The following is a 27,758-nucleotide window of genomic DNA, read 5'->3' on the forward strand; positions in this document are numbered from 1 at the left end:
ATCTGGTCCCAGCCCCTCTTGGTTTCCCTGGCAGCTCCCAGGCCTCCATGCCAGCTGTCCATGACCTCGCCGCGTTCCAGAGCGGCTCCTGCTGCCTGCGAGTTATTCATCGTCCTCAGCCACTAATGGACTCCATTCAACTGCTTCTCCCTCGTTTCCCCCCCAGTGTGATTCATGTAGTGGCTGGAAGCAGATTCCTTTTGGCAGCGAGAGTCCCAGATATTTTATATTTACGCATCATTTTCTTCCCGGGATCTCAATTTTTCCCTTCTCTCGTCTCCCCCTTTCTCCTTTCAGCTCCATCCACGCTCAGATGGGGTCGTGGCTCCGGCTCCATCACCCACCATCCCCTCCCCAGGTGCTGCTGAGGGCTGGGGGGGGAGACTGGATACATCCCCTCCTGCGGGAATGGGAAGGGGATGCTCGGAGGTGTTGGCACTGCTCCTTCTCAGCTGTATTTACTGCGGCGAGGAGCAAAGTCCACGTAGCTGTGGATGCAGTTTACAGGTAATTAAACTCAGCTTGGTGAGGATTTAAACATTAATATTGATGTTAAAGTTTTTAATAAAATATAGGGAAAGAGAGAAAGAGGTATCGATTCCTATAGGCTTTTTATTTTTTCTTTCCTCCTGCTTCATTGTCACAGGGAAGGGTTGATGTGTTGGTGAGCATGAAATTAGGGTGTCCTGCACTGGCACAGGGTCTGCAGGTGGGGACAGATACGATCCCAGAAGGAAAAATTAGGAAAGACTTAGCAAAATGTATTTGGGATTGATCCATATGGTGATGCTGCTCCTGATCCAGCCCTCCTGGGCATCCTCTGTGGTAGGCACAGGCTTGGGGACAGCATCCACTTCTGGGGAATGGTGCTGAGCCTCCAAGGTTTCCACGTCTGCTTCTGCACCCCACGTGTTGCTCCCCATCACGGCTGGCTCAGGACACAACCCCTTTGACCACGCTTCTGTCCGTGTGTGTGGGCTCCTTCCAGCATCATTCCCATTCCCACCATAGCCTTGGGGGTCCCTGAGATCCCCCAGTCCCGTGGTGCCACCATGGCCATCCAACCCCTCTGCAGCTGTTCCTGTGCCACACCAGAGGCTGTTAAAAAGATGCTGACGGCCGTTTTTCACTCCCTGCTTCTCTGTATACACACAGGACCCGGCTTTATCTGCTTTCTCACCAATATTTTTTTATATAACGGTGAAATATTTATATTGTCCAATAAAAGGCAGTAACTTGCAATCTCGCTCAAATTCATCGGAGACCAGGAGCTTCGTTGTCTGAATTTTTCACCCGGCAGCGACCCCTGGTAATTGGCTCCATACATCTTTGGCATCAGGGATTTACATACAGGGAAGGGGGTGATGGATGGCTGGGGTCAGCTGCCTGCCCTGTGGCCTGGCTGGCAGGGGAGGCTGCTGCCTCCCTGTGCCAGGTCTCCTGCCCCATATCCCATCACGGTACAGCCAGCTGGGTTTTGGTGATGCCAGGGAGGAAAGAGCCAAATCCGTCACGATTCAGGTAGCCACAGCTTAAATCCCTGCGGTGCTGGGGTGCAAGGCTGGCTTCATGGGAGTTTTGAGTTTTTGCTGGGACGGGAAGATGGAGCAAACTGCAGGTCCTGCAGTCAGGACCAGCTGCTGATCCTATGGAGGTGGCTCTTTTCCTCACAAACCAAATTTGCCCCAAGAGTGCCCATTTTGGGAGCAGGGTGGGCGGGTTTGGGGATGGGATTGAATCGCTGGGGGCCGGAGCTCGGGGCACAGCTGAGCCCCAGGCAGACACCTCCTGACCTCGGCCAGCAGCACCTAGGCCCCCAATTTATCAAAAAGCAATTAATGGCCACCCCCCCACCCAGGTTTTATGGTGTCTGTCTCTTCCCGCCGACTGCAGGGCAGTAATTAGAGTCTGTCTAATGAGGTTTCTGTAGCAGGAGTATGTCCTCTCGCCATATCTCCCCACCAGACAAAGCCTTTGCCACAGTTTATGGTGCCAGCCTAAATTTTTTCCAGCTGTTTTCACCGTGGTCCGAGCCAGATAAGGACCAGGACACCCCCCAGGCTGTGGGATTTACCAGGCATCACCCAAGAAGTCTCTTCCCAGCGCATCCACCCCATCATTTTCATTCCATTTTATTTTTTTCCTGCATTCCACCAAAATTAAAAAGCCATCTATATCTTAAAAACCTTATTTATGAACACTTAAGCGTAAGTAAGTCATCGTTGGATGGCTTCCCTCCCTGCTGATGGATGGAATCTGGCACCGGGGTGGACCGGGAGGGAAATCTGGCAATACAATATGCTGTGCTTGACTATTTTGACACTCGGAGTGCGATGTTTTTTTTACAGTTACTGATGAGCTTATGGCACTGCTCCTTTTGGAGGAGCGAGGAGGAGGCTGGGGCTGAGAATATTGATTAGCGAGCTCCTGATTATCTCAACAACCCTCTCGGCTTGCCTTTTCTTTTGCAGGGAATACAGAATTCCTTCAATTATTCATGTGAACCCCCTTGTCGATACTGCCAGCGCGACACCGAGCAAAACCGCTCCGGGGGAATCGTATCCCTCAAATTCAAACCCCAACCCTCCTGAACCCCCTTTATTTTATTTTTCCCTCTATTTTTCTTTTTGGTTTTGTCCACCTTTTGTTTTTGTTTTGTTCCACAAGGAGCTTCGTGCCGTTGCTTTGGCGCTGGCAGAGTGGCAGGGGGGAAGCACCGAGTCTCATAAACATTTAATTGAGCTCAGTTGGGAATTTGGGAAAAACGTACCTGAGGTTCAGGAGATTTGCTGTTAGGGAATTAACTCGGCAGGACAGCAGATTTCCCTCCCCAGCAACGAGATTTTGGGGAGCTGTAGATGTGAGTGACTAACAAAAGGGAAGCTAATTAGCAAATTAAAGGCAAATTCTAGCCCCTAACCTTGAGGTTTGGGGATTTCTGGTTCTTGCCACCTCCAGTAGCTCTGTTGGGTGGGCAGAGATAGAAGGAAGGGGTTTCATGGGGGGTGCAGCATCCTGCTGGATGCAGGATCCACCTGGATGCCTCCCAGCAGTGCGGGAGGGAATTTTGGGTTTCGAGGCATTTATAAAAAGCAAACGTTGAGCGTTTGGCGCGGAGCTGCTGGCACCCAGCTCGCAGCCCAGATGGGGGGAGATGGGCTGTTTGTTAAAAAAAATGAATTAAAAAAAGACGAGAAAGGGGAAAAAAAAAGAGCAACTCTAAAATAGCTTTTCTTGGAGGCTGTGTGGGGAGGGGTGTTTCTGCCAGCCTGGCTGGGTGGGAGGGAAAGCTGGCAGCATTGTAGGGAATGCTCAGAGGAGAGCTGGGCACCGGGGGCAGGACCTGCCCTCACCACCCATGATCCTGGGGATGATCCCAGGCCTTTCCCACCCTGTTGGCTCCTGGGGGGTTGAAATGGGGAGAGCCCTGGGAGGGACAGAGTGGACAGAGCTTCCAGGCAGGGCAAGGAACCACCCGTGCTGGGAGGTGCCAGGGTGTGGCCAGAAGGGGCCAAGATGTGTCTGGGAGGTGCCACGGTGTGGCCAGGAGATGCCATGGTGTTGTCAGGAGATGCCATAGCATGACTAGGAAGTCCAGTGACATGGCCAGGAGATGCCATGGCCGGGAAATGCCTCGATGTAACCGGGAAGTGCCGTGCTGGAAGAGGCCATGGCACATCCAGGGGATGCTGTGGCATGGCCAGGATCCTCTGGATGAGGTTGGAATGTGGGAATGTGAGGAGGAGCCGAACCGCTGGGGTGGGACAACACAGTCCCAGCCCACCACACTGCCAGGGAAGACTTCTCCATCCTCCATCCTGCGCCAGGAGCTCCAAACCCGCCGAGGCTCCGCCTGAGCCTCGGTTTTGGTCCCTGATGCCAACAAGAGTCTCGTGGCACTTCAGGGCACCTCTTTTCTCCCCAGCAATTTAATGCTCTCTTCAGGCCCTGCTTCCCCTGCTCCTCTAATGTGCCTGGATGGAAACCCCTGGAGAGCTGCCGGTGTTCCGAGCTCGCCAGCAGCGACACATTAGGATCTGTCATCTGCTGAGCATTACCTGGTTTTAAATCTGTCTCTTCGGAGCTACGGGAATGCATAGGAAAATATTAAAGTAAACAATAAGTGGATTTACACAAATGTGACTGATTTCCATATTTTTCATCACTTCATTTTATTACCGGGTTTACGGATATGCTCATTTATTTATAGGGCACTCCAGTATTGATTCATTCCGATGCGCTGTGCATAAACACATAAAAGAGAGTGATAACAATAGGAATACATTTTCAGTCTTTTAAATACTGCATTTTTTCCAATAGTCTTCATTAGATCCGCTCCAGGAATATGAGCAATGTCCTTCGGGAAGCCCAGCCGGCCCTTCCGCCCAAGTGGCTCCGGATTTATGGGGGTGTCAGGGAGAACAGGATGCAATTCCCAGCGCAGCAGCAGCTGCTTCCCCAGCTCTGCCACCTTCCTCCCACCAGGGAATTTTTTCCACAGGAGGTTTTGGGGGATTTTATCCCAAAAGGTGGATTCTGCTCGCCTGAGGTTGGGTTTCTAGGCTGCTTTGGTGCCAGGCAGTGCAAGGTGGACATCAGTGAGGTGCTGCTGATTCTGGAGCCAGGCTTAAGGGGGCTCAGGACTCTGTTCTTCTCCTTTCCCCCTCTTTTTCCTTCCCTTTTTCCCTTTAATCCTTCTCTATTTTCCTTCTCTTTTCAACTATTTTTCCTTTTTCCTCCTTTTCTTCTTTTTCTTATCTTCTCTCTTTTCCCTCTTTCTGGTTTTTAGTCTTTTCTCTCTCTTCTCTTTTTCTTTTTCCCCCCTCTTTCCCCCTCTTTGTCCCTTGTTTCCTCTCTTTCCCCTTTTTTCCTTTTACCCTTTTCTCTCTTTTTCCCCTTTTTTCCCTTTTTCCCTCTTTTTCGAATTTTTGAAAGCCTGCATCTCTCCCATCCCATGTATTTCCCCCTCAAACCCCACTTTTCCTCTCTCCCCATGAATATTAACCAGGGAGAGCCGAGTGTTCCATCACCTGCGTCACGGGAAGGAGCCCATAAAATCGGGGTGATGGATGGCAAACATTCCCCCTCTGCTCCTTCCTCTAAATGGGAAGGAAAAAAGGGGAAAAAGGAACATTTTTAAATATTAACCTGGAGGGGTGTGGATGGGCTCCTTCTCTCTCCTATTCCTGAATACATCTCCTAAATATTTCAGCTCTTGTATAATTTTTTTCCTTGGTGAAGGAGTAGCAGGACCAAGAGAAGAAATTGTAACCACAGAGGATAAACCCAGCTTTTCTTTTTCCCCCCTCTTCAACTAAAGGGCAGCTCCTTTCTCTCCCCAAAAGCAGTTTAATGGCAACAGCTTGAGAGGGACAAAGTTTGAATATCCTTGTGCCGGAGAAAAGAGCAGAGCGAAAGCCCTGCTAATTACAAAAGTTGCTTTATGAAAGATAATTCAAAGCAATAATTTAGCAAACATAATCAAGTAGCGCAGATGGGGATTTTGATGAATAGTTTGCAACATGCAATTAGCAGCTCTTGCAGTTACATATCATTAACCCTCAGAGCACAAAAATTATTTTCTCATTATTAGATGAAAAGGTAAAATTAAGCTGACTAGACAGTAAAGGAACAAACTACAATTAATTACCTTCATTTATTACAGTCATTATTTTAAACTTATTTTTTTTTCACTCTGATAGATAGATGAAAACATCTAAATTAAAAGTTTTGTTCTGCTAAATAGGAGGTGAAACTTTGCGATGCTCGGGGTGCGGGGCCAGCCTGGCTCCATCCCAGCTCCATCCCGAATCCAGGGATCAGTGGGAAGCCCCTCATCACCCCACATCATCCGTGCCAGGGCTGCAGAGCCTGAGCATCCCTGCCTGTATCCCCCACCAACCTGGACCACTGCTGTCAGCCACACAGGGAATTTTGCCTATTTTTGCAGGAAATTAATTTTCCAGGAACATAATTTTCCAGGAAAATACTTTTCATGGAAAATAATTATGGGGGACTTGCAAGAAATCTGGCCTTGCTGGGAATTAACCTGCCCAGGTGGCACCTTCTCGTGGTGATGGTCAGAAATCAGCCTGTTCCTCATTGGGTTGGATGCTGAGAACTTTGATTTCGGGATTTGTGTTGGTGGCAGATGGTTCGGAGCTGCCAACTGTCAGCAAATGCACTAAAAAAATAAATTCAGGGAAAAAGAATGGAGAAAAAAAAATGAAGGAAAGAACCAGCTCGAACAGCCAGCAAAAAAACCCGTGGATTAAATTATGGTGGGGAGGGTGGATAAGCTTGAAATATTTCCCTGTCGCTGATGTGGGGGCTCAGCCCAAGAAATCCTGCGGTGCAGGGGAAGGGAAGAGCTTGGACTCCTTCTCCCTGGGCCAGCAGGGCTGGGATGGTGTGGAAAAAAAGGGGGGAAAACTAACCTAGTGAACTGAACATTCTCTGTCTCTGCTCTCAAGAACTTTGCCAAAACATCGCTGAACTTGTCAGGCAATATTACAACAAAATTAAGAACCAGCAGCAATTTTCTCTCATTCGGGATCCCGTGCTTTATGAAGTAAATTATTAATGCATTTTTTTCCTCCGTTAAGCAGTTATTTGCAGCAGTCTTGGTGTATTTCTCATTAGAAATAACATCATCTAAAGAACTTATATTGATTCTTTTCCCCCCCACCCGTCCCTTTTTTTTTTAATCTCCGAATCATGGACGTGAACAACATATTTCTGTGATGTTCCCTTTAACTAGAATTCTCAGGCTTTATTTTTATATTATTGATCTTTTTGACGTGAATTGCTTTTTGGCCTTGTGAAAATCTTGGGAGCTGTTCCTGCTTTTGGAGGAATGGGGAGGGGGGCTGTGGAATCGGGGGGGTGCGATGGGGTCTGGGCGGGTGTGCAGTGGGTTTGGGGGAGTGTGTGATGGGTCTGTGTGTGTTTGATGGGTCTGTGGATGTGTGTGAGGGGGTTGTGATGGATCAGTGGGGGTGTGTGATGAATCTGTGGGTGCGCAGTGGCTCTGTGCACACGTGTGGTGGATTTAAGGAGCTGGTTGGACATGGAGGCACCAAAAGGCCCCAACATGTGGCTGGTTCCTCATGGTTGTCCATCCCCACCACCCAGAGCTCTCCCAGGACAGTGTCTCCTTCCCAATCTCCCCCTCCTTGCCACCCTCTCCCTCTCCCCAGCTTCTTTACACATCAGCAAAAAAGCACCCAGGGAAAATAGCGAAGGCTTGAATTAATTTTTTCATCAGTTTTCTTCAACATTTGGGGTCTCTGTTGCCGCTTTCTCCCCTGACAGCTGTTCCTCGACGCTGAAAAAGAGCTCATTTGTGGTTTACTGCCACCAGTATTTAGATGGAAATAACCCACTACTTATCCTGCACTTGATCTCATGGATGTAAGAATAAACTCTCCGCCGGTGCGATGCAAATCCCGCGCCTCTGGAGCGGGGACGCTCAGACGCTCCGAGCTCGCCGCCGCGCCGGGAGGAGGACCGGCTGCGCCGGGGGAGTTTTACCATTTTGTCAGTCAATTATAATAATATTTCTGCTTCCAAATGTTTAAAAAGTTGGCTTCAGAAGGTATAATCATGGCACAGAGGCCAGCCTGACAATAGTAATTAATTAGGCTATTACGCATTCTGCAGTGATAATTGCTTTGCTGGAAAGTCACCAGCCATGAAAAGGACCCGGCGCGTAAATGTAATTTATCAGACGGCGGCGATCCCGCGCCGCTGCCGCGCCTCACCTTGAGCCCACGGATGCTGCGGAGGGAGATGGAGGGGGGAAAAGTGGGAATGGCGAGTACCTGGATGTTTAATGCAGAGACAGAGCTCGCTGCGGGCACCGAGGGCTCTGCAGGCGGAAGGAGAGCAGAGGGTGGTGGGTTTGTGCCGCTGATGGGCATCGTGGTGATGGGGAGAATGGGAGTGATGCCATCCTGGTCCCACTGAACCTGGGCTGCTTCCATTTTTAGCCATTTTCTCCTCTTTTTAGCATGGTTTTAGATGTTGCTTTCTTGGGTGTGGATGGAGGGTTTGGTTCTGCACCAAGAAAGTGAGAATTGAGGTGTTTTAATTATAAAACCTTGATTTTAGGGCTGATGTGGGCTTTTCCTGGGTGTTTTTTCAGCTCTGTGTGAGGAATTACAGCAGTTTCAGTGCTGGCTGAGTCATCCCTGTGCGGGACTCGGAGCTGCTCCGGCAGGAATCTCCCCTGGCATTTGAGTAAATTATCCCCCATCCAGAAAAGATCACTGAAAATGTTAAATATCTTTTTTTCCATTGACATTTCCTAGAAGTTCAGTGGGACTCGGGAAGAGCTGAGTGGGTACCTGGTTCACCATCCTGCCACTCGCCCATGCTGGTGGTGCCCTGGCACCGATACGGGCCGGAATGTGCTGGAGCCCAGCGCAGGGGATAGGGCAGGAGCTGGGCTGGTGAAATGGCCCCAGATTCCTTGTCTGATGGAACAGGCTTGCCAGCAAATGGCAGATCCTGCAGCTCCAGTTAAGATGCTGGTGGTAGTTAATGGATGCTGTGGGTGCTCCCTGGAAATTTGGGCTGAAGGGTGGCTTCACCCCTCTCATGAACCCAGAGGGAACCTGGGTCTCTCCCTGGTGAGCCCACAGTAGGAGAGACAAGGTCCAGGGAACCGTGGCACGGAGATGCTGCAGGCTCCTTCCCACCCCAGAGCCACAATGTTCCCAAGGGGGATGCTCAGATCTCCGTAGGGATTGCTGAGGAGAGGGAAAGGCTTCAAAGGTTTCCCTTGAGAAATGCTTTGTCTCTGTGATGGGACTTGAGGAATGAAATGCAGTGCAAACAGCTTGGTTTGGAGTCTGGGCCAGCTCCTTGCCCCTGGCACAGGTTAGGGATGCACAGGGACAGGCACGGGTGATGGAGAGGGAATGGAGAACATTTGGGCTGGATCTTTGCTCTGCACCCTTTGGTTGATGCCAGCTCAGGGGACATGAAGCTCTCCAGAGCAGCTGGGGCAGGTGCAGGCATCCCCATCACCCTGTGTCTGCTCCTGCTCCCCTCCTGTGCAGGCCAAAGGGTTTGGGAGTGGGGAGGTCACACAGGGCTGATGCCACGAGCAGCCCAGCACCGCTGTGTCCCCACACCCTCACTGGCAGATTCAGCAGGCACGGCGCTGTCTTGCTCCAGCACACAGGCAGTGCCAGCTCCTGGTGCCTCCTCCCTCCCTTCCCCTCTTTACTATTATTATTTTAAAGCACCCTGAAGCCAAGCATTTTTGCAGAACGCTGAAGAAAAGCCCCCAAATTCCTCCTCTGCTGGAGCCGCGGTGCTGAGAAAGTAGGTTTGTGTACGAGCCGCTATAAAAAGCCCAGCTTATACAATTTTAACAATAGAAAAATGATCTTTGTGCTCCAGTGCCTGCGAGCTCCAGAGGAGAAGGCAGCTTGCTCAGGTGGCTGCTGGATTACAAATGAGCCGTTTGCTTTGGGTTGGAATGACAAGCGATGGCAACCTGGGCTGGCGGGGTGAGCCAGGAGCTCTGCTGGCATGGAGGAGGGAAAAGATGCTCCGGTGTGGGAGCTGCCACTGGACTGAGGCCCAAAGTTCAGGCTTTGTTTCATAATTAGCCCATTGGTGGCTTAAGAGCAATTTAATTGACTATTTCCCTGTCACAATAGTGTGTCTGCTGGGTGGGCACCACTTTCTCCATCACTAGCTGGTGTGAGTGCCCAGTTTGCCTCCAGCCGGATATTTTCCAGCTGGGAATGGGTCACTTCCATCCCTGACGCCTGTGTCCTCGTGTCTCACTGGTGCCCCATCCCATCCGCTCCAGGTGGGGCTGGAGGTGAGGGGTAACCAAGGGGACCTGGTGGGCAGCAGCTCCTGCCCCGAGGTGTCATTGTGCCTTGAAAAATTAAAGGGAGTAAATGATTCATGCTCATAAATGTTGGATGGGAACACGCAGCAGATTAATGTTGTTGGGTTATTGGGATGCAGCTGGTGTGAGTGTCACCAGCACCCCGGTACCCCAATAGCCCAGGGGGACAGGGACAGGACATGTCCCAGTCTCGGTGTGAGCATCACTTCCACCCCCAGCGCCGTCCTGGGAGGGTGGCTGGGGAAGGCCTTGCGCTGGATCTGCCCCGGCAGGCACAACAACGGGCAGGCTTCTTTATTTCTTATTTAAGCGCCGACATTAAATTATAATTTTCATTTACTCAGAGCACATCAATGATTTAGGGCGACGTGACATGGCAGCGGCACAAGGAGTTTAGCCACAGGCAGCGAGCGGCTGCACGGGGCACGCAGCGGACGCGGAGCCGCGTGCCGGTTTTGGTGGCACCGGTCCCGTTGGCTTGGCCGGTTCCTTCCTCCAAGCCCATCCCTGACCCCTTTATCCCTCTCCCCGCAGGTGATTGCACTTAGTAAGAGAAGCAAGGAGGCTGAGACGGCTTTCCTGAGCGTTTACAAGCAATTGCTCGAAGCTCCAGGTAAGCAGCACGGTGGCGACCTGGCTGCCTAACGAGTCGCGCGCCAGTGCCCAGAGGAGCCAGCGAGGACCGCAGCACCGTCCCCGGCACGGCTGGCGTCGCCGACCGCGGCCGGCGCATGGTGCTCTGGAGATCCCAGCCGAAGAGAGGAGAGGAAGCAGCTTTTGCCATCGCTGTGTTTCAGCCCCTGAGCCAAATGCATCTTGACGTTAGGAAAGGAATACATTTGCTCAGCCCGTGTAGTAACACTGCGGCTATTCCCGCTTGTCTGTTTGATGGTAAGTTGACCGAAACGGCCGAGCGCCGGCTCGCAGCACGAGCCACGGGGACATCCTGCCCGTGTCACCCTGTGGCCGGGGCGCCGCGCCGTCCTGGGAGGGGGAAACTGAGGCACGGGGCAGCACTGAGGTTTGTGTTGGCAGAGCTGGTCCTAGGGACAGGTGAGGGGCTGGGAGCCCCCTCCTGCTGCTCCCCACTTCGGGGGGGTTTGTGTTCACCAGGCACGGAGCGTCCCCCGGCACGTCGGGGGCTGAGAGCTGCAAACGGCTGAAGATGTGCGGAAAGGCTCCTGCAGGGCCACTAATTCATTTTCCAGACATTTAGGAATAACAAAATGTTTTAATGATTTCTTAGGGGAATTAGGGAGACATATTTTTGTCCTCATTAAATTTTCTCCTGTGCTACGAGAACCAAATGTCAGCTCGGTTTCCAGAACCCAGTTATCTTCCCTCGCCACCTCCTCCCGCCTGCACACGCCTGCACATGGAGGCACACACATGCACGCCCCAAAACTGCTTCCCTGTGCTCTCTGCACTCCTCCTCCTCCTCTTCTCCTCTCTCTGCTTTCCACAGCATCATCTCTTGCTCCCCTCCTGCTCCCCAAATCCTCCCTCCTGCGGTTCATCCCCGTCTGTTCCATGTCCACATGTCTCTCGACAGGCGAACTCTTTGTGGAATACTTTCCAAGCGCCACATAAGTCCTGATTCGACATTTTTTTGCTTTGAATGGCTGCTGTCAACACAAATCTCTGGCAGAGACTGTAACGGAGCCTGATTGCTCAGCAAGTATTTTGATAAGTGAGCTGGCTGTGTGTCTGTAATTACGGGAGAAAACCGTAAATCTTTTGGATATTGTTCACACAGATGTGGCGTGAAGGGAAGGGGGGGAAGCAGTAAAATGTGTTAAAAGCATAATTAATGTCATTGTTGTTGGGGATGATTTGATTTAAGGCTGACTTTGACTCGTGGAGGGATTCATAGGGCGCTGGTGGATGTGCTTGAGCAGGTTGGGATGGGGTGGCAGAGGAGAAGCCATCCCGGTGGAGAGGTGATGCCATGGAGGTACTGTGGGTGTCCCATGGGTGCACCACGGGTGCCCCGTGCTCCTTCTGGAGCCAGGCAGCAGCACAGAACATGGGCTGGGTCGGGTGGCCCTGGCACAGGGATGAGCTGGTGATCCCCAAGGATACTGCTGCTCCCTGGAGCTGTGCCTGCTTAGGAGAAGGTGAGGAGCACCCAGAACGCCTCCCACCCACCCCGCCATCACACGGGTGTCTCAGGGTGCTCCAGTGGCCAGAGAAGGGGTGTCCAGGAGTGGGTCTGCTGGTGGCCCAGACCCCTTCCAGCACAGGGAAAGACCCACGGCCTCACTCTCCCTGGGGACACCAGGAGGGATCCCTGTCCACTGCCCTCATCCCTGTTAGTGGGCATCCAAAGGAGGGCCATGGAGATGGTGAAGGGTCTGGAGGAGGAGCCATGTCAGGAGCAGCTGAGGGCACTTGGTTTGTTCAGCCCGGAGAAGAGGAGACTGAGTGGAGCCCTCATCCCAATCCACAGCACCCTCACGAGGGGCAGTGCAGGGGCAGCTCCGATCTCTGGGAGCAGGGACAGGACCCAGGGAACAGCTGGAGCTGTGTCAGGGAGGGTCAGGTTGGATATCAGGGAAAGATTCTTCCCCCAGAGGGTGCTGGGCACTGCCCAGGCTCCCCAGGGAATGGGCACGGCCCAGAGGCTGCCAGAGCTCCAGGAGCGTTGGGACAGCGCTGCCAGGGATGTCCAGGGTGGGATTGTTGGGCTGTCTGTGCAGGGCCAGGGGTTGGACTCCTGGATCCTTGTGGTCCCTTCCAACTCAGGATATTTCGTGATTCTGTGATCCTGCTGCAGCACTGCTGGTGCCACTAAAGGATGGCCAATGACGCCAGCTAGTGGTGGCACTTTTATAAGTATTTATTTATTTAATTTGTATATATAAAATATATCTCTGGTGGGTGAGGAGCGACAGATCAGGGATTGAACAGGGACACACTCCTTCCTGTGGGAGCTGGCTGTGCCATTGGTGGGTGATGCACTGTGGCCCCGGAGTGTGTGGTGCCCTAAGGTCCTGTTTAGGCACACGTGTCCCTCATGTCACCCGTCACCCATCTGTGCTGCTGGCGAGCGTCAGGACTAACCTGTCCCAATGGAAGATGTGATCCGTGGAGCAAGGAATGACACCCCAGTACCTCACACGTGGCAGAGCCAGCCCCACAGCCGAGGATGGCGTTTCCCAGTGGATGGGCAGTGTGGCATTAGCTCAGTGCAGTTATTCCAGCTGGGAATTTGGCATCTGCGCTGCCCTGATTGAAGCAAAGATTTGTTCTTCCTTTCCCAAAGCTTTGCTCCCACCACTTCATCCCAGGCCGGAAGCTCCAAACAGGGAACAGCACACGGGGGGATCACCCCAGCTGTATTTCAGCAGTGGGGCTGCAGCTCATGGGAAGGAAAATGCTGACCTGAGGAAAATCCCTGGAGCTTTATCGCTCAGACCTATTTTTCCCGTATTATTTCTCATCTTGGAGGCGGGAGGAGTTGCTGGTGTGGATCAAACAGGGCCTGTCCCAGAGTTTACCTCCACAGAGGCAGCACGGAGCCTCCTGCCAACACCCCCAGGGCTGGGGAGTGCAGGGGGGACCCCAGCAGCCCCCAGAGAGCAGGGTTTAATTATCCATATCCTTACGTCCACTCGTGTACTTAGAAGGGTTATTAATGGCTGTGGGAGCATCCTGGCTGGTTGGGGCTGTGCTGCATCGCCGCCTTCCCTCACCCTTGGGTGGGGAACCAGCCTGTGGATGCTGAGCTGAGACATGCCAGGAGCGGAGGGATGCCATGAGCATCCCAGGAGGGTCCCAGCTGCAGCCAAGTCCCTGTTTCAGTGCCAAAGCCGACAGCACTCAGCATTTGCCTCTGGATCCTCATAGCCAGAATTTGGGCACAAACCTCTTACTGCATCCATTTGTGGGGTCTGTGTGATGTCCAGCAGAGAGAAGGGAGAACATCCCCAGTGGAGGAGGATGCTCCAGGGGCTTTTGGTCTGGCAGTCACTCATCCTGCAAGAAAACCACATTGTGGGTGCTGTGGTGGGCCCAGCTGTGATGCCGTGGGATGGCAGGGCAGCAGTGGGGCAGACAGACCCCCAAATCCCATTTGGAGGAGGACATGTCTTGGAATTTCTCGTTTGCAAGGAGCATCCATGTGGGCATGGACCAAATCCTGCATCTTTTGGGCAGGTTCACCCCAAAGTCATCTGGTGCTGTGTTTGACCCCTAAATCCCATGACATGGCCTCCTTCATCCCACCACAGCTTCTGTCTCAGCCAGGGACTTGCTGAGCAGCAGAGCTGTTCTGCGTCCCATTCCGAGTGGAGGCAGTCAGTTTTTGGAATTTTTTTCCATCACTGTTATTATCTTTTACCCTTGGACGCCTGCCACACGTCTGTGTGCAGTATGCCCAACTCCATCCCACTTCCCTGTTTGTCTAACTTTTTGACCCTGGAGAATTCAAATCTATTTTCTTTCCTCTTCTTTTCTACAAAAAAAACCCCAACAAAAGTAACACCCCAAACCTGTATTAACCTGGCTCAATAGGAGGCATTTTCTTGAACTTATTAAAAAATCCAGACTTGTAAATTAATTTGTTCTTGTTGTACAATGGCAGTGCAGATGGACTCATTAGCATGCACACAACAAATAATTATAGATGAATTTTTAGCTGGCCTGCTTAATGGGCTTGCTGGGTTAATTATGTCAATGTATAATTACATCAGCCCTGGGAGACATAATGGCACACCCCGCTGAGCAGACACTAGCTAATGATGGTGTAATGCTGACAGAGGGAAGACGGACGGCTCCGGATGCACCTGCTTACCTCGGCACAAACCTCCATTGTCTGCGCCCAAACCCGCCCTGCCGGAGCCACCGGAGCCACCGGTGCCGTGGGTGCCACCGGCTCACGCCGGGAGGCGATGCCCCCGTGCCCCCTGCCCGTCCCTTTGTGCCTCGGGGCTGGCAGCGAAAGGCAGGACCCCAGGGATAACCCCATGGCACCTGGAACGGCAGGACGTGGCGTGTCCCCATGGCTCCGGGAATGGCAGGACCCGGGGTGTCCCCACAGCACCTGGAAAGGCAGGACCCGGGGTGTCCCCCCCGGCATGGGGAGGTGCGAGAGGGCCGGTGGAGGCCATCCCTGCTGGCTCACCGTGCATCCCGCATCCCGCAGACCCCGCTCCTGTGCTGGAGGCTGCCCGGAGCCTGGAGGATCGGCTGCAGCAGCTCCAGCGCCTCGAGCCCGAGCCGCCGCCGCTGAAGGATCTCAGCCGCCCCTGGAAGAAGCACACGGAGCTCGTCAGCACCAAAGGTACCGCCCCGCTGGCTGAACGGTGGCAGCCGGGGCTCCCCGTGTGCCGCCTCTGAGCCTCCCTGGAATGCAGGGTGTGTCCCAGGGCCAGGACCTGCCCCCTGGCCACCGCTGTGTCCCCTCCGCAGCCGTGTGACTGTGTCCCCCCGCAGAGCGCAGGGACGGGAAGTCGCCGGCAGCCGAGCCCCCGCTCCCCGGCCTCGACGGCAAAGCGGCGAGCACAGAGACCTCGCTGCAGAGAAATGAGGCAGAGAAGCAAAAGTACGTGAGTGCCGGGAATGGGGTCGTCTTGGGGTGCTGTGGGGACACGTGGCTCTGTCCCCGCTCCTGCACGGGGGTGTCTGTCCATCCTCCTTCTCCTTCCCTTTGCTGTCCGGTTGGGAGCCGGTCCCATCCTGCTCAGAAACCTGACACCGTCTCAGACACTGCCGGTGTCCGTCTGTCTGTCCATCCCCAGTCCCAGGTGGTTTTGGGGAAGCAGCATGAGCGGGCAGAGCCGGGACAGGTCCCTCCTGTCGTCCCCTTGCTCTGTCTCCCTGGCACATGGCTTTGCTGGAACTCGTGAGTTGAATCCAGGCCGCTGGATGAACCTCATTAGATGACCTTTTAATTTGGAGGCTCCCGGCCTTCTCGGTGCCTTCATTGTTATTCCTTAACACGCTGCACCGGGAAACAAATGAAGAATCTTTAAACCCTAAATTGCAGATCTCTGCGAGTAAGTTCCTGGCAAGTGCAGGCTATAAATAATGCAGAATAACTTTTCCCTGATTGCTTCCCCCTCCTCCAGTTAATTACAGGTGGGGGTGGGCTGTCATCCCCCCCTCAGAGGGGTTTCAGCCTCAGGGATCAGGGACCGTTTTCAGCCCAAAGTGAATTTTTTTACACTTGGCAATAAACCCCTTAACATTGAGGGGTAACACGGCTTGAACACATCCTGGTATCCACTGGTGGGCCTTTCCTGGCTTCAGTGAGCGATGGGGTGGAGGAAGGGAATCTGTGAGGGGTCTCTGTGTGATTTTGGGGGGGCTGTGGGGTTGGCATGCCCGCGGTGCCCCCCGGTACATCCCTGGTGCCCGTCTCTTGCAGGGGCCTGCAGGAAGCTCAGGTCACCTTGGCCACTCGGCTGGGGGAGGCAGAGGAGAAGATCAAAGTGCTCCACGCAGGTAGTAGGGCCGGGACAGGGGCTGCTGACCATGGGCGGCCAAGCCCCCACCCCAGAGCTCACCCTCCTCTTCCTTTTGCCAGCGCTGAAGGCCACCCAGACGGAGCTGCTGGAGCTGCGCTGTAAATACGATGAGGAAGCTGCATCCAAGTAAGCTCCCAGCAGAGCTGGGTCGTGCTCAAAGCTGAGCTGAGCCCCTTTGGGCAGCACTGGGACATCCCCGTGGTGCTGTTTGAGGAGCTGAGATACTTCAGGCCACTGCAGGAGCATCCTGAGTCGTCACCAAAACTGCGGGAGAAACAGAAACTCTCCAACAGCATCTTTTAAGTGTTGGGGAACCAAGGTGTTACTAGATTCTAGCCAGGATGTGCAGCAGAAATGATTTCATCCACACACGCCTGGGTTGTGCAGTGAAAATCATTCCATCACACGTGGTTCTCTACCAGACCTTTCACGTATTTATACACAAAAACCCCGCAGAAATTCACATTCATTGGTCTTAAATTACACAATTCTTTGTATTCAATCTCCTATCAGTTATTGATCCCTTCTGCTTCGATGCTAATTGGGTCCTCATTGTTTGGTTCTCTTATCGATCTTTTCCCAGACCAGGTGTCTCCGACCCACCAGGGGGGTAATGTTTGTTAATGTTCGCTTATCTCCTGTGTATCTCCTGCCTTCTCCCAATTGTTCCCCGGTGAACAGTCTTTTGAAGAGAAACTTCAATTCCCCTCCCCCTGGGCAAAGGCGAACAAGCCGCGGACTGAAGTGACAAAAGAATGTAAAAGTTGTATCATTTCCAACAGCAGAGTCCTTATCCCTAAAGGTGCCCTGGTCTTGTTTCCTCTCACAGGGCAGACGAAGTCGCCATGATCATGACCAACCTTGAAAAAGCCAACCAGGTGAGCCAGGAGCTGACTTTGCAGGAGCTGATGGGGTTGGCCCCGCAGAGCCCGGGATGCGGCACCCACCCTGAGCACCTGTGTGCCCTTGATGTCTGTCCCCAAAACCGGGATGGAGTTGCCAGGCAGCAGGACTGGGAATCCCTACAAAGTAGAGCTCGGGTGTCCTCCCCCTGGTGGGACCCCCTGCCCCATGTGTGGGGTCAAGGGTGTGTTTGGGATTCTGCCAGGCTCTGTTTGGCTGCTGGAGCTGGCACTCGTCACCTCCAGCCTCTCCCGGGTGTTTTAGGGCACAACCCACACTGCTCCAGTGTTAGATTCCAGTGTAATCACTCCTGGTCCTGCCCATTCCTGTTAATTAGTTTTGTTTGATTCTGAGAATGGAGGTATGCAAATAAATGCACGTGGATAATAAAAGAGGCTTAAAGAACAATTTGTGTATAAACAAAACCATCCTTTTGGGTGGAAAAAGGCAGTGTCCTGGAGCTGTGCCCAGGGATCAGGATCGGGAACCGTGTTAGGACACGGGGACCTTAAATACATGGGGGGAGCTTAAATACCTGGGCTGGGTTTCTGATGCCAGAGGTGGGAGCAGGATGCTCAGGAGAGGTGCGGATTGGGGCAGATCCTGGACCCCATGTGGGGTGGGATGAGCCACAGTGCCCGGTCTGTTCCTGTTTTGTTCTCTTGCAGCGGGCGGAGGCGGCGCAGAGGGAAGTGGAGAGTTTGCGGGAGCAGCTGGCAGCTGTCAACAGCTCCCTGCGCCTGGCCTGCTGCTCCCCGACGGGCACCACGGGGGTGAGAGCATCCCTGGGGCCAGGAGCATCCCTCAGGGCCAGGAGCACTCCATTATGTCTAGCAGCATCTGTCACAGCCAGGAATGTCCCATTGCACTTGAGAGCACCCCACTGATGCAGGAGCACATTTCTGTGTTCAGAGCACCCACCATGTTGGGGAGCAAGCCCAAAATTCCTGAGGAATGTTTCCACCCTGAAGTGGTGGCTCTGGCTGTGCCCTTCAGCCTCCCACGGAGAAGGGGACATGCACCCCCACAGCACCGAAATACACCTGGGAGACCTTTAAGGGCAGCAGGAAGATCTGTCCCTGCCCAGGGCTCCGTCACCAGGGTCCCCCTTGCACCGGGCTGAGCCCTGGGCTCACCTGCTTCCTATGGGGACATGTCCGATGGGGAGGGTGGCCCTTGTCCCCACGTTGGGCGGCCGGGAGCTGACAGTGTCCCCTCTCCTGGCAGGACAAAGTGAACTATTCCATGTGCTCAGGGTCAAGGTTGGAGGCAGCTCTGGCTGCCAAGGACCGGGAGATCCTGCGGCTCCTGAAGGACGTCCAGCACCTCCAGAGCTCGCTGCAGGAACTGGAGGAGTCCTCTGCCAACCAGATCGCCGAGCTGGAGGGGCAGCTGGCTGCCAAGAACGAGGCCATCGAGGTGTGCCCACTGGGGCTTGGGGCATGTTGGGGATGGGGGATGAGGGTCCGGCTGTGCCGGGTGTCCACTGGCAGCCAGCTGCGAGAACTGCCCTCCTCTGCTCCACAGAAGCTGGAGGAGAAGCTGCAGGCACAGGCGGACTACGAGGAGATCAAAACAGAGCTGAGGTATGGCTTGGCCAGCACCCACGGCTGGTGGCTCCTTGCCGCTATCCTGGCTGGCCAGGTTCGCTGGCACGCACGGCACGCTCCCACAGCCGTGACATTCGGCCACGGCCACCGTGTCACCCCCTTGTCTCTCTCCCAGCATCCTGAAGGCGATGAAGGTGGCTTCTGCCGGCTGCAGCCTCCCCCAGGCAAGTGCCGCGGTGCGTTCCGAGGCGCTGGCCGGGCTGTGCCAGCCCTGCCGCCGGTGCCTCCGCCGCCTGTCCCCATCTCGGCTTGGCTCCTTGCAGAGCATCTCAAAGGCGGAGGAGGCCCTGCTGCTGGGGAAGGAGGCTTTCTACCCCTCCCAGAAGTACCTGCTGGAGAAGCCCAGCCTGCTGGCCAACACTGGTAGGGACCCTGGATTCTGTGGAATCCTGCTGGGAACATCCGTGGGAGTGTGGGTGGCATGGACAGATCCTGCTCTGACTGTGGTGGGGTGGGGGAAGGACAGGGGGTGGAATGTCACCTGGGGAAACTGAGGCAGGAGCTGTTTGGCTGCGGGGCTGTGCCGGAGCCATGGCCAGGGGGACTCTAGTGTGTCTCCCTCTCTCTCCTTCATCTCTAGAGGAGGATCACTCTGAAGACGAGTCGGGGAAGGATCCTCTGGGCATGGAGCAGCCGTACCCATCCCCTCATCACGCCCCAGCCGATGACCCCGCGTCCCCCACTCCCCTCCCACCACTGCCTGGCCCCGGCGTGGCCCCGATGGTCCCCGGACTTTCTCGCTGTCCCCCTTCCCGGGGGGTGAGCGGCTTTCAGGGGACCCCAAGGCCCCACACCTCCCACTGCCCAGCTACAAGAGCGACAGCAGCAGCGGGGGACCACCCTTCCCCTCCTCCTTCTTCGGGCCAAAAGCAGCACCCAGCACCCCATCCCCGCGCCAGCCGCCAGTGCCACCAGCCCGCCCGGCGAACCCTCCGAGGGGCAGCGCCGGCAGCTCCGCCGAGGAGGAGCAGCTGGACACGGCCGAAATCGCCTTCCAGGTGAAGGAGCAGCTGCTGAAGCACAACATCGGGCAGAGGGTCTTCGGGCACTACGTGCTGGGGCTGTCACAGGGCTCCGTCAGCGAGATCCTGGCACGGCCCAAGCCCTGGCACAAGCTGACGGTGAAGGGCAAGGAGCCGTTCATCAAGATGAAGCAGTTCCTCTCCGACGAGCAGAACGTGCTGGCCCTGAGGACTATCCAGGTGCGCCAGAGAGGTGAGTGGTTGGGGTGGCCCCGGCCAACGGGTCCTGTCCCAGGATGCTGCAAGTGATGCTGTGGGATCCCCTCCCAGTGCACCCCAGTTCACCCTGGCAGCACTCCAGGGTGCCCCATGCCACGGCAGGGGGACTCGCCTGATGTGCTGGCGAGATGGGCTGGGACGCTGGTCCTGCCCGTGGCACTTTTCCCTGGTGGGATTTTCCCTGGTGGGACGGAGCCGGCTGCCGGGTGGGATGAGCCCCGGCAAACGGCAGTAATTAACAACAACCCATTGCTGTGGAAGCTGCATCCCTGGACGTGCTTTACTCATTTATTCTGACAAGTGCCATTTAATTATTCATCAGGCTGTTCTGTGCCATATGAATCAATGTGCTCGGGAATATTTCGTTAAAATAATGAAGTTTTAGTGCTGCGGAACCTCAGTGCAGTGTTGGCACTGCCACTGAATGGTGACTCCCATCTCTGGGGACCTCAGCAGCGGCAGCTGGTCACTGCAGTCCCTGTGGTGGCACCAGGACTGGACAATGCCCATCCATGGTCCATGCTCCTGCTGGTTCCAGCCTGGAGGGCTCTGATTTATCCCCTGGATCTGATCCATCATTAATGCTTCTGCACAGCCAGGAGGGCACAGTGCCGGGGATGGGGACGTGGTCCCTGTGCCTGTGTCTCTGCTCCTGGTGGAGAGCGGCTGCCCTTGGATGGGGCGAGCAAAGTGCTGGGAGATGCTGGAGCTGGCAGCCAGGGCTACCAGGGCTCCCTGCGCTCTGGTAGTGACTAATCGGGAGTGACATTCGTCTTCAAACCAGCATCCCTAAAAATAACCGAACATGAGGAGCAGTAAATACTTCCTGACATACAAGCAGAGCTTGTAAAACCAGCGCCGGTGACAAAGCTGTTATCCTGCCTCTTTGATCAGGTAGCATCACGCCGCGGATCAGGACACCAGAGACCGGCTCCGACGACGCCATCAAAAGCATCCTGGAGCAGGCGAAGAAGGAGATTGAGTCGCAGAAGGGAGGTAGGTGCCAGCATGAGAGTGGGTGTCACCAGAGGTGCCTGAGTCCCTGCTCTGCCCTGTGGTAGCAGCAGCCAAAGGGGCGCCAGTGGCTGGGTGTTCTGCGGCTGTGGGTCCCATCCCAAAAATGGGCTTTTTGGAGGTATTTCACCCACTGACATCCATGGAGAATTTTTTGGGGCATGTTGGAAAGAAGTACCATATGGGATGGAAGAGTCCCTGTGCAGCGAAGTTCTGATCTGGCCTTTCCAAAACTTTGGAAGCATTCTTTTCCTCCCCCCTGCCCCAAACCAGATGCTTAAATGAGGATTCAGGATCCATCTGGCACAAGGAATCATTAAAGCAGCTGCTCTCACAGTCAATTACAAGAAATGAAATACATTAAAACAGGTAGTCTGCTGAGAAAGCAGAATCCCGGAGAATTAAATTAGACGGGAACGGTGGAAAAACAGACAGGGAAAACAAACATGTTTGTCTATTGCGTTGTTGGTAATGGGGTTTATTTTGCAATCATCAAAAAAGAGGTTGGCTTTGAGTCAGGGTGTTGAAACTTTTGCATTGCGGGTGCTGCTGGTCCAAACCAGAGTGGGATAAACCCCTTTTCTCCCACACTGAATTACGGCCACACAGTAAACGACGCGTGCTGCTCCTCAGGACTCCCTCACCCCTTTTCTCTGCAGGGGAGCCCAAAACGCCGTCAGCTTCACAGGCAGTGGCCAACGGGGCAGGAGGCAGCAGCTCAGAGGACGCCATCAAGAGCATCCTGGAGCAGGCACGGCGGGAGATGCAGGCACAGCAGCAGGCGCTGCTGGACATGGAGTCGGGGGCCAGCGGGCGCGGGGGGGACACGGCGCCGGCTGAGCGCTCCACTCTGGCCACCGTCAGCCAGAACATCACCCCCGCCTATGTCAAGCAGGAGGAGAGCAGCGGGGCCAGCCCTGGCCCCCCCCAGACGCCCCTGGCCGTGCTCTCCCCTGCTGCCTTTGTCCAGAGCATCATTCGGAAGGTGAAGTCGGAGATCGGCGACGCTGGCTCCTACTTCGACCAGCACTGGGCGTCAGAGCGAAGCCTGCTCAGCCGGCCCTACACCTCCGTGTCGCCTTCGCTGTCTTCCTCCTCCTCGAGCTACTCCAGCATGGCCAACGGCCGGGGCTGGCCGCGGGGCGAGCCCAGCGAGGGCGGCACCAACGAGGACGAGCTGCCGCCAGCAGATGAGGAGCCCCACCGGCTGTCGGAGATGAAGGCGGAGGGAGCCAGCGCGGAGCCGGCGGCTGGTGGGCGTCTGTCCTACTACCCCACGTACGTGCCACGGACCCTGAAACCAACGGTGCCACCGCTGACGCCGGAGCAGTACGAGATGTACATGTACAGGGAGGTGGACACGCTGGAGCTGACCCGGCAGGTCAAGGAGAAGTTGGCCAAGAACGGCATCTGCCAGAGGATCTTCGGAGAGAAGGTACCAGCCTGGAGAAGGGGGGTCTGCTGTCCCCTCTGCTCCGTGACCCAGAGCCTGGGGCTCATTGATGGCCTTCACCAGCTCCTTCCAGAGTCTTCCTTTTCCCTGGTCTCTTTTCCCTTGGAGGACTCTGAGTCCTCAGGGTCTGACCCAACCCCAAGCAGTCTCCCAGTGGCCAACACCAATTGGTCAGTGGCACTTCCCACCAAGAATGCCCAGTCCCCTGAGCAGAGCCCTGCGGGGACCAGCCTCCCACCCCATCGGGTATCCCAAGAGGACCCACCTTCAGCAATCAGGGCTGGGGACAAAGGCTCCAGACATGCCGTGGGGCAGGGGTGGCAGTGGGTGGCATCCTGCTCCCCTTCCCCTGACATGGGGGTGGAGGGCAGGCAGCTTCCCAGCACCGGGGGGAGTGCACCCCACCTTCGGCAGGTGACACCTGCGTGGTGCCCAGGTGCTGGGACTGTCCCAGGGCAGCGTGAGTGACATGCTGTCGCGGCCCAAACCGTGGAGCAAGCTGACGCAGAAGGGACGGGAACCCTTCATCCGCATGCAGCTCTGGCTGACGGACCAGCTGGGCCAGGGGATCAGCCAGCAGCCCACACCCTCCCAGGGTAAGTGACACCACTGTCCCCATGGTCCCCATGTGCCATCAGTGTCCCCACCACTTCTGTGTCCATCCCCCGCATCCTGGTGACTTTGTCCTGCTCCCACCCCAGCACTGGGAAGAGCTGTCCCTGCCACTTCCAACGCCAATACCCTGATCCTGGGAAGCCCCTTTCATCCCCAACCCACTTCATTTAACACAAAAATTAAAGGAAAGCCACATAAAAAATCTTGGGCTTTGTGCCTGACATAAAGCAGTAACTGGAATCTTTTTTTTATTATATAAGTGGTGTTTTCTCTCTTTAATTATTCCACCACCACCTCCCGCTTTGCCGTAGCCACTGGAGAGGCTTGGCTGGTATCCCCCTCCCCAGAGGGCAAAGCCACAGGCATCCCCCAAATGACCCTCCTGCTCCTGCTGGGCCCCCACACGGTCCCCTCCCGCCATCCCTGCTGACCCCTCTGCCCCGGTGTCACACAGCCAGCCCGGTGGAGCCCCAGCCGTCCCCCTCGCCGCCCCCCAGCCCTGCTGAGCATGAGAAGGGCTGCCAGGAGCCCCTCACCCTGGCCTTGGAGAGCAGCAAAGAAAACCAGCAGCCCGAGAGCCGCTCGACGCCTGCGCTGGGCGGGAAGACGTATCCCAACAGCCAGGGACCCATGGGCATCCAGGAGATCGTCGCCATGTCCCCCGAGCTGGACACCTACTCCATCACCAAGAAGGTCAAGGAGGTCTTGACGGACAACAATTTAGGTACGGACCCTCTCTCCGCCCAGGTTTTTGGGAGCTGCTGGATCCAGCACCCCAATTGCTGTAGATGCAATCTTTCCCCACCCCCCGATGTTTTTCTGTGGGTGCTCAAGGGAATTCCGGGAGGATGCTGGCTGGGAAATGGGGCGCACCTGCCCTGCAGGGGGACTGCAGCACCCATCCCGCTGCTCTACTCCCTCTAACCACCTCTGCTTCTCCTCCGCCAGGCCAGCGGCTGTTTGGGGAGAGCATCCTGGGCCTGACGCAGGGCTCGGTGTCCGATCTCCTCTCCAGGCCCAAGCCGTGGCACAAGCTGAGCCTGAAGGGGAGGGAGCCCTTCGTCCGGATGCAGCTCTGGCTCAACGACCCCCACAACGTGGAGAAGCTGCGCGACATGAAGAAGCTGGAGAAGAAGGGTGAGGGACGGGGTGGCACGGCCCTGCTGGGAGTGGGGTGCTGGCCGAGGGGGGTCCCGGGCTGGGGGGCGAGCGGTGCCAGCTGGGTGTCCTCTCCCGCAGCCTACCTGAAGCGCCGGTACGGGCTGATGAGCGCCAGCTCGGACAGCGAGTCCCCCAGCGCCCGCTCCGAGTGCGCCAGCCCCAGCGTGCCGCCGCAGGACCTCAGCCTGCTGCAGATCAAGAAGCCGCGGGTGGTGCTGGCGCCGGAGGAGAAGGAAGCCCTAAAGAAAGCCTACCAGCTGGAGCCATACCCCTCCCAGCAGACCATCGAGCTGCTCTCCTTCCAGCTCAACCTCAAGACCAACACCGTCATCAACTGGTTCCACAACTACAGGTACTTACAACTTATAACTCCCAGGCTTTGGGGGACTGATGGTACTGTGCCATGGAGGGGGTGTCACTGTTCCCCTTCCAGCCTTCCTGGTCGCTCTTCCCTAGATGGAAGGTGTACACCCACTGGAGGTCCCCAGGTGCACCCCAGGCTGGTGGGTGGTGTTGGCTACCTTGACCAAGGCATGTTGAGCACCTAAAGAGGTTACCATGCTCTTGTCCACCTGCTCATCCCGGAGTGGGAGCTCCACAATGGGGGAGAGAAAGCCTTACAGAGGCTGCTCTGCAGCATGGGATCCATCCCCACAGCAGCCCAACCCTGGGGAGCAGCACAGGTTTCATCCCTGGGTGGTACCGTAGTGGACTCTTGTCCCATTTTTCTGGCTGGAGACGTGCGGTGGCCACGGCATGGGGCAATGGGTGGTTGTTGCCACCCCTCCGTGCTTGTGTCCCACAGGTCACGGATGCGCCGGGAGATGCTGGTGGAGGGTGCGCAGGACAATGACACGGACCCGGAGCAGAGTGGCGGGACGGCCATCCCCGGGCGCCGGGACCCCCACAGCCCCGATTCAGACGCTGAGGATCACAAACCCGTGTTCGTGGGGGGCGAGCCCCCCTGCGCCGCTGTGCCCTTGAAGGTGAAGGAGGAGCAGGGGGATCTGGGCGGCTGGAGCCGCCGGCGGGACTCACGCAGCCCGGCCGGAGCGGCTGAAGGGACCGGACCCCCCCAGGAGGAGCGGGGGGCAGCCCCCCACGCCGCCGCCCCCAGCGCCGGCAGCCTCCCGCGGCGGGGAGGCCGCGCCGGTGCCACCGCCGGGGGACCCCCACCGCCGCCACCGCCACACCCCGACAGCTCCCAGTCCTCTGCGGGGTCATCCCGTTGCAGCTTGGAGGTGTCCCCAACATCACCCTCGGCAGCTTCCTCGCCCGGCCTCACCGGCTCAGCCTCACCAGGACCATCCTCTGCCGGGCCGGTCTCGCCAGCGCTTCCACCGGCTCCTGGCCCCCGGCTCAGCACCAGCGTCCAGCGGCGCCACGAGAAGATGGCCAACCTCAACAACATCATCCACCGCCTGGAGCGGGCTGCCAACCGCGAGGAAGCCCTCGAGTGGGAGTTCTGAGCCCCCCCGCTGCCCTAAATATATATATACACCCCCACACATACATATATATTTTGATAAATGCAGTGTGCACCGAGAGGTGACGAGCGGCCAGAGCCACGGAAGAGGAGCGTCCATGGAAAAGGGGAGACCCCCCCTATGGAGCTGCCCCCCCCCCCCCCCCCCCCCCCCCACCTCCGGCTTTGTTTTAAATGTGAAAAACTGGGAACAATTTTAGAAAAGAAAAACAAACAAAAAAAAAATCAAAAAATATTTATAGACCTCTTTTAGATATTTTAATAAAAGGATACTTTGGAATTTATTAACAGCTTAAGCTGCTTTGATATTAAAAGATAGCTATAAAATCAAGATGATGTAGCAGTTGTGTCATTAAATGTACACTGAAGTCTTGTAGTTTGCCACTGGATGAGATTAAAAACAAATAAACAAAAAAAAACAACCCACAGAAAAGACTTTTTGAGCAAAGCCATCAAGAAGCACTATGAGACTGACCAAATTTAAGAAACTTTTGCAGTTTCCACCTGTCTGTAAGACACTGCATCGCTTCTGCCCCAGCCAGAAACTGCATCCTAGTCCCTGAAGACTCTAAAGCGACCCCCCGACGCCATCGAGTATGTATTTAGTTCTGGTGGTTTATGTTTTTGGAAGCCTTTGTAACACAGAATGTCCCGTGCGGTTGTGTATGTTGTAGAAATGTCTGCAATAGCCTTCTGGAACAAGATGTAGCATGGTCCCAACGCCGTCCCTTGCGCTTCCTCCAGCCGGCGGCCGGTGCCAGCTCCCACCTGGCGTGGTGTGGCTCGTGCCAGCTCCCAAAGGAAGAGAGAAAACGAGGCAAAAGCAAAGAAAGCAACCTGAGCTTGGGATTTTGGGAGTGGGATGGGAAGATGTACCTGGGTGTGATGCTTGAGGATGGTACCAGCTCGCTGGGGATGGACATCCATGGCATCCCGGTTCCCTGTCCGTTTGGGGAAGGAAAAGATGGAGCCTCCGAGCTTTGCCCCTGGGGCAGCAGTGCTTGAGGTGAGCACCCAAAAACTGTGAGCCACCCACTCGCAGGCTGAGCCCTGCTCGGGGCTGCTCCAGCATCACAGCCAGCTCTTGAAGCTGAAGCACTTTTTAGGGAGAGAGCCCAGGCAGGAGGAGCATCCCCTTCCCACAGCCATGTCCCCAGGTGGTGGCTGCTGGTGATGCCAGGATGAGCCCTGGGATGTTGTATCAGGCTCCTGCCTGAATTGGGCAAGCTCAGCCCTGAGCTGGGCAAAGCACCACTGAGCTTTGGCTTTCCAGGGCTGATCCTGTGCAGACGCAGGAGCTCGGTGGTGGCACCACCCGGTGCGCTCCCCGTCACCTCCCCGACCCCACCACCTCCAGCCGGCCTCTGCTAACGAAATGCCTTTAAACGACGTGGAGTGTCCCTCGCTGGGCTGCTCTGCCCTGTCCCCTGCCCACACAGCATCAGCCATCACCCACCAAGGCCCGGGAGGGCTCCCTGCCAGGCTCCCAGGCTATGCATTGACTGATTTTCCACTGCAGACGTTTTTATCAGAATAGAAGGTATTTTTATACTCGGGTTGGGAGTGGATGAGCAATGCTGGGCAAGGGCATGGTTCTCCTTGCCTGCCTCCCGTGCCCTGGCGAGCCACAGGGTGCCCATGGCCGCTCTTTCCCTGCCACCACGCTGTGGAAGGTGGAGGTGTGACCACTGACTGCCTTCTCCGTTGTGTGCTGGAGGGAGCTTTAGTGGAACGGGATTTGAGGAAGCACTTAGGATAGTCCTGAGCACGGCAATCCTGTTGTATGAAAGCCAACGGGACACACTGATCACATTTTTGTTAGGCTCATGTTCTGTACTTCAAAAGTTTCTATGAGATCGATGAACTTTGTTTAACAATTTTGGAAGGAACAAGTTCTGTAAAGAGCCACTAAATACAGAAGTTGGATACGA

The 27,758-nt window shown here is 55.5% G+C and overlaps 1 protein-coding gene across 1 annotated transcript; it reads left to right on the forward strand.

Moving 5' to 3' along the window:
- Positions 1-27,758, forward strand: CUX2 (cut like homeobox 2). Its single transcript, XM_039561086.1, is given in 21 exon segments — positions 1-507; positions 10,409-10,487; positions 15,021-15,158; positions 15,311-15,419; positions 16,245-16,321; positions 16,404-16,470; positions 17,174-17,222; positions 17,916-18,020; positions 18,475-18,666; positions 18,775-18,833; positions 18,973-19,021; positions 19,121-19,220; positions 19,438-19,566; positions 19,569-20,072; positions 20,993-21,094; positions 21,772-22,547; positions 23,002-23,161; positions 23,635-23,904; positions 24,129-24,317; positions 24,420-24,693; positions 25,147-27,758. Coding segments are annotated over 21 exon segments (4,191 nt in total). The 5' UTR covers positions 1-408; the 3' UTR covers positions 25,811-27,758.

Source organism: Corvus cornix, chromosome 15 (genome assembly GCF_000738735.6).
Source record: "Corvus cornix cornix isolate S_Up_H32 chromosome 15, ASM73873v5, whole genome shotgun sequence".
Lineage (NCBI taxonomy): Eukaryota > Metazoa > Chordata > Aves > Passeriformes > Corvidae > Corvus > Corvus cornix.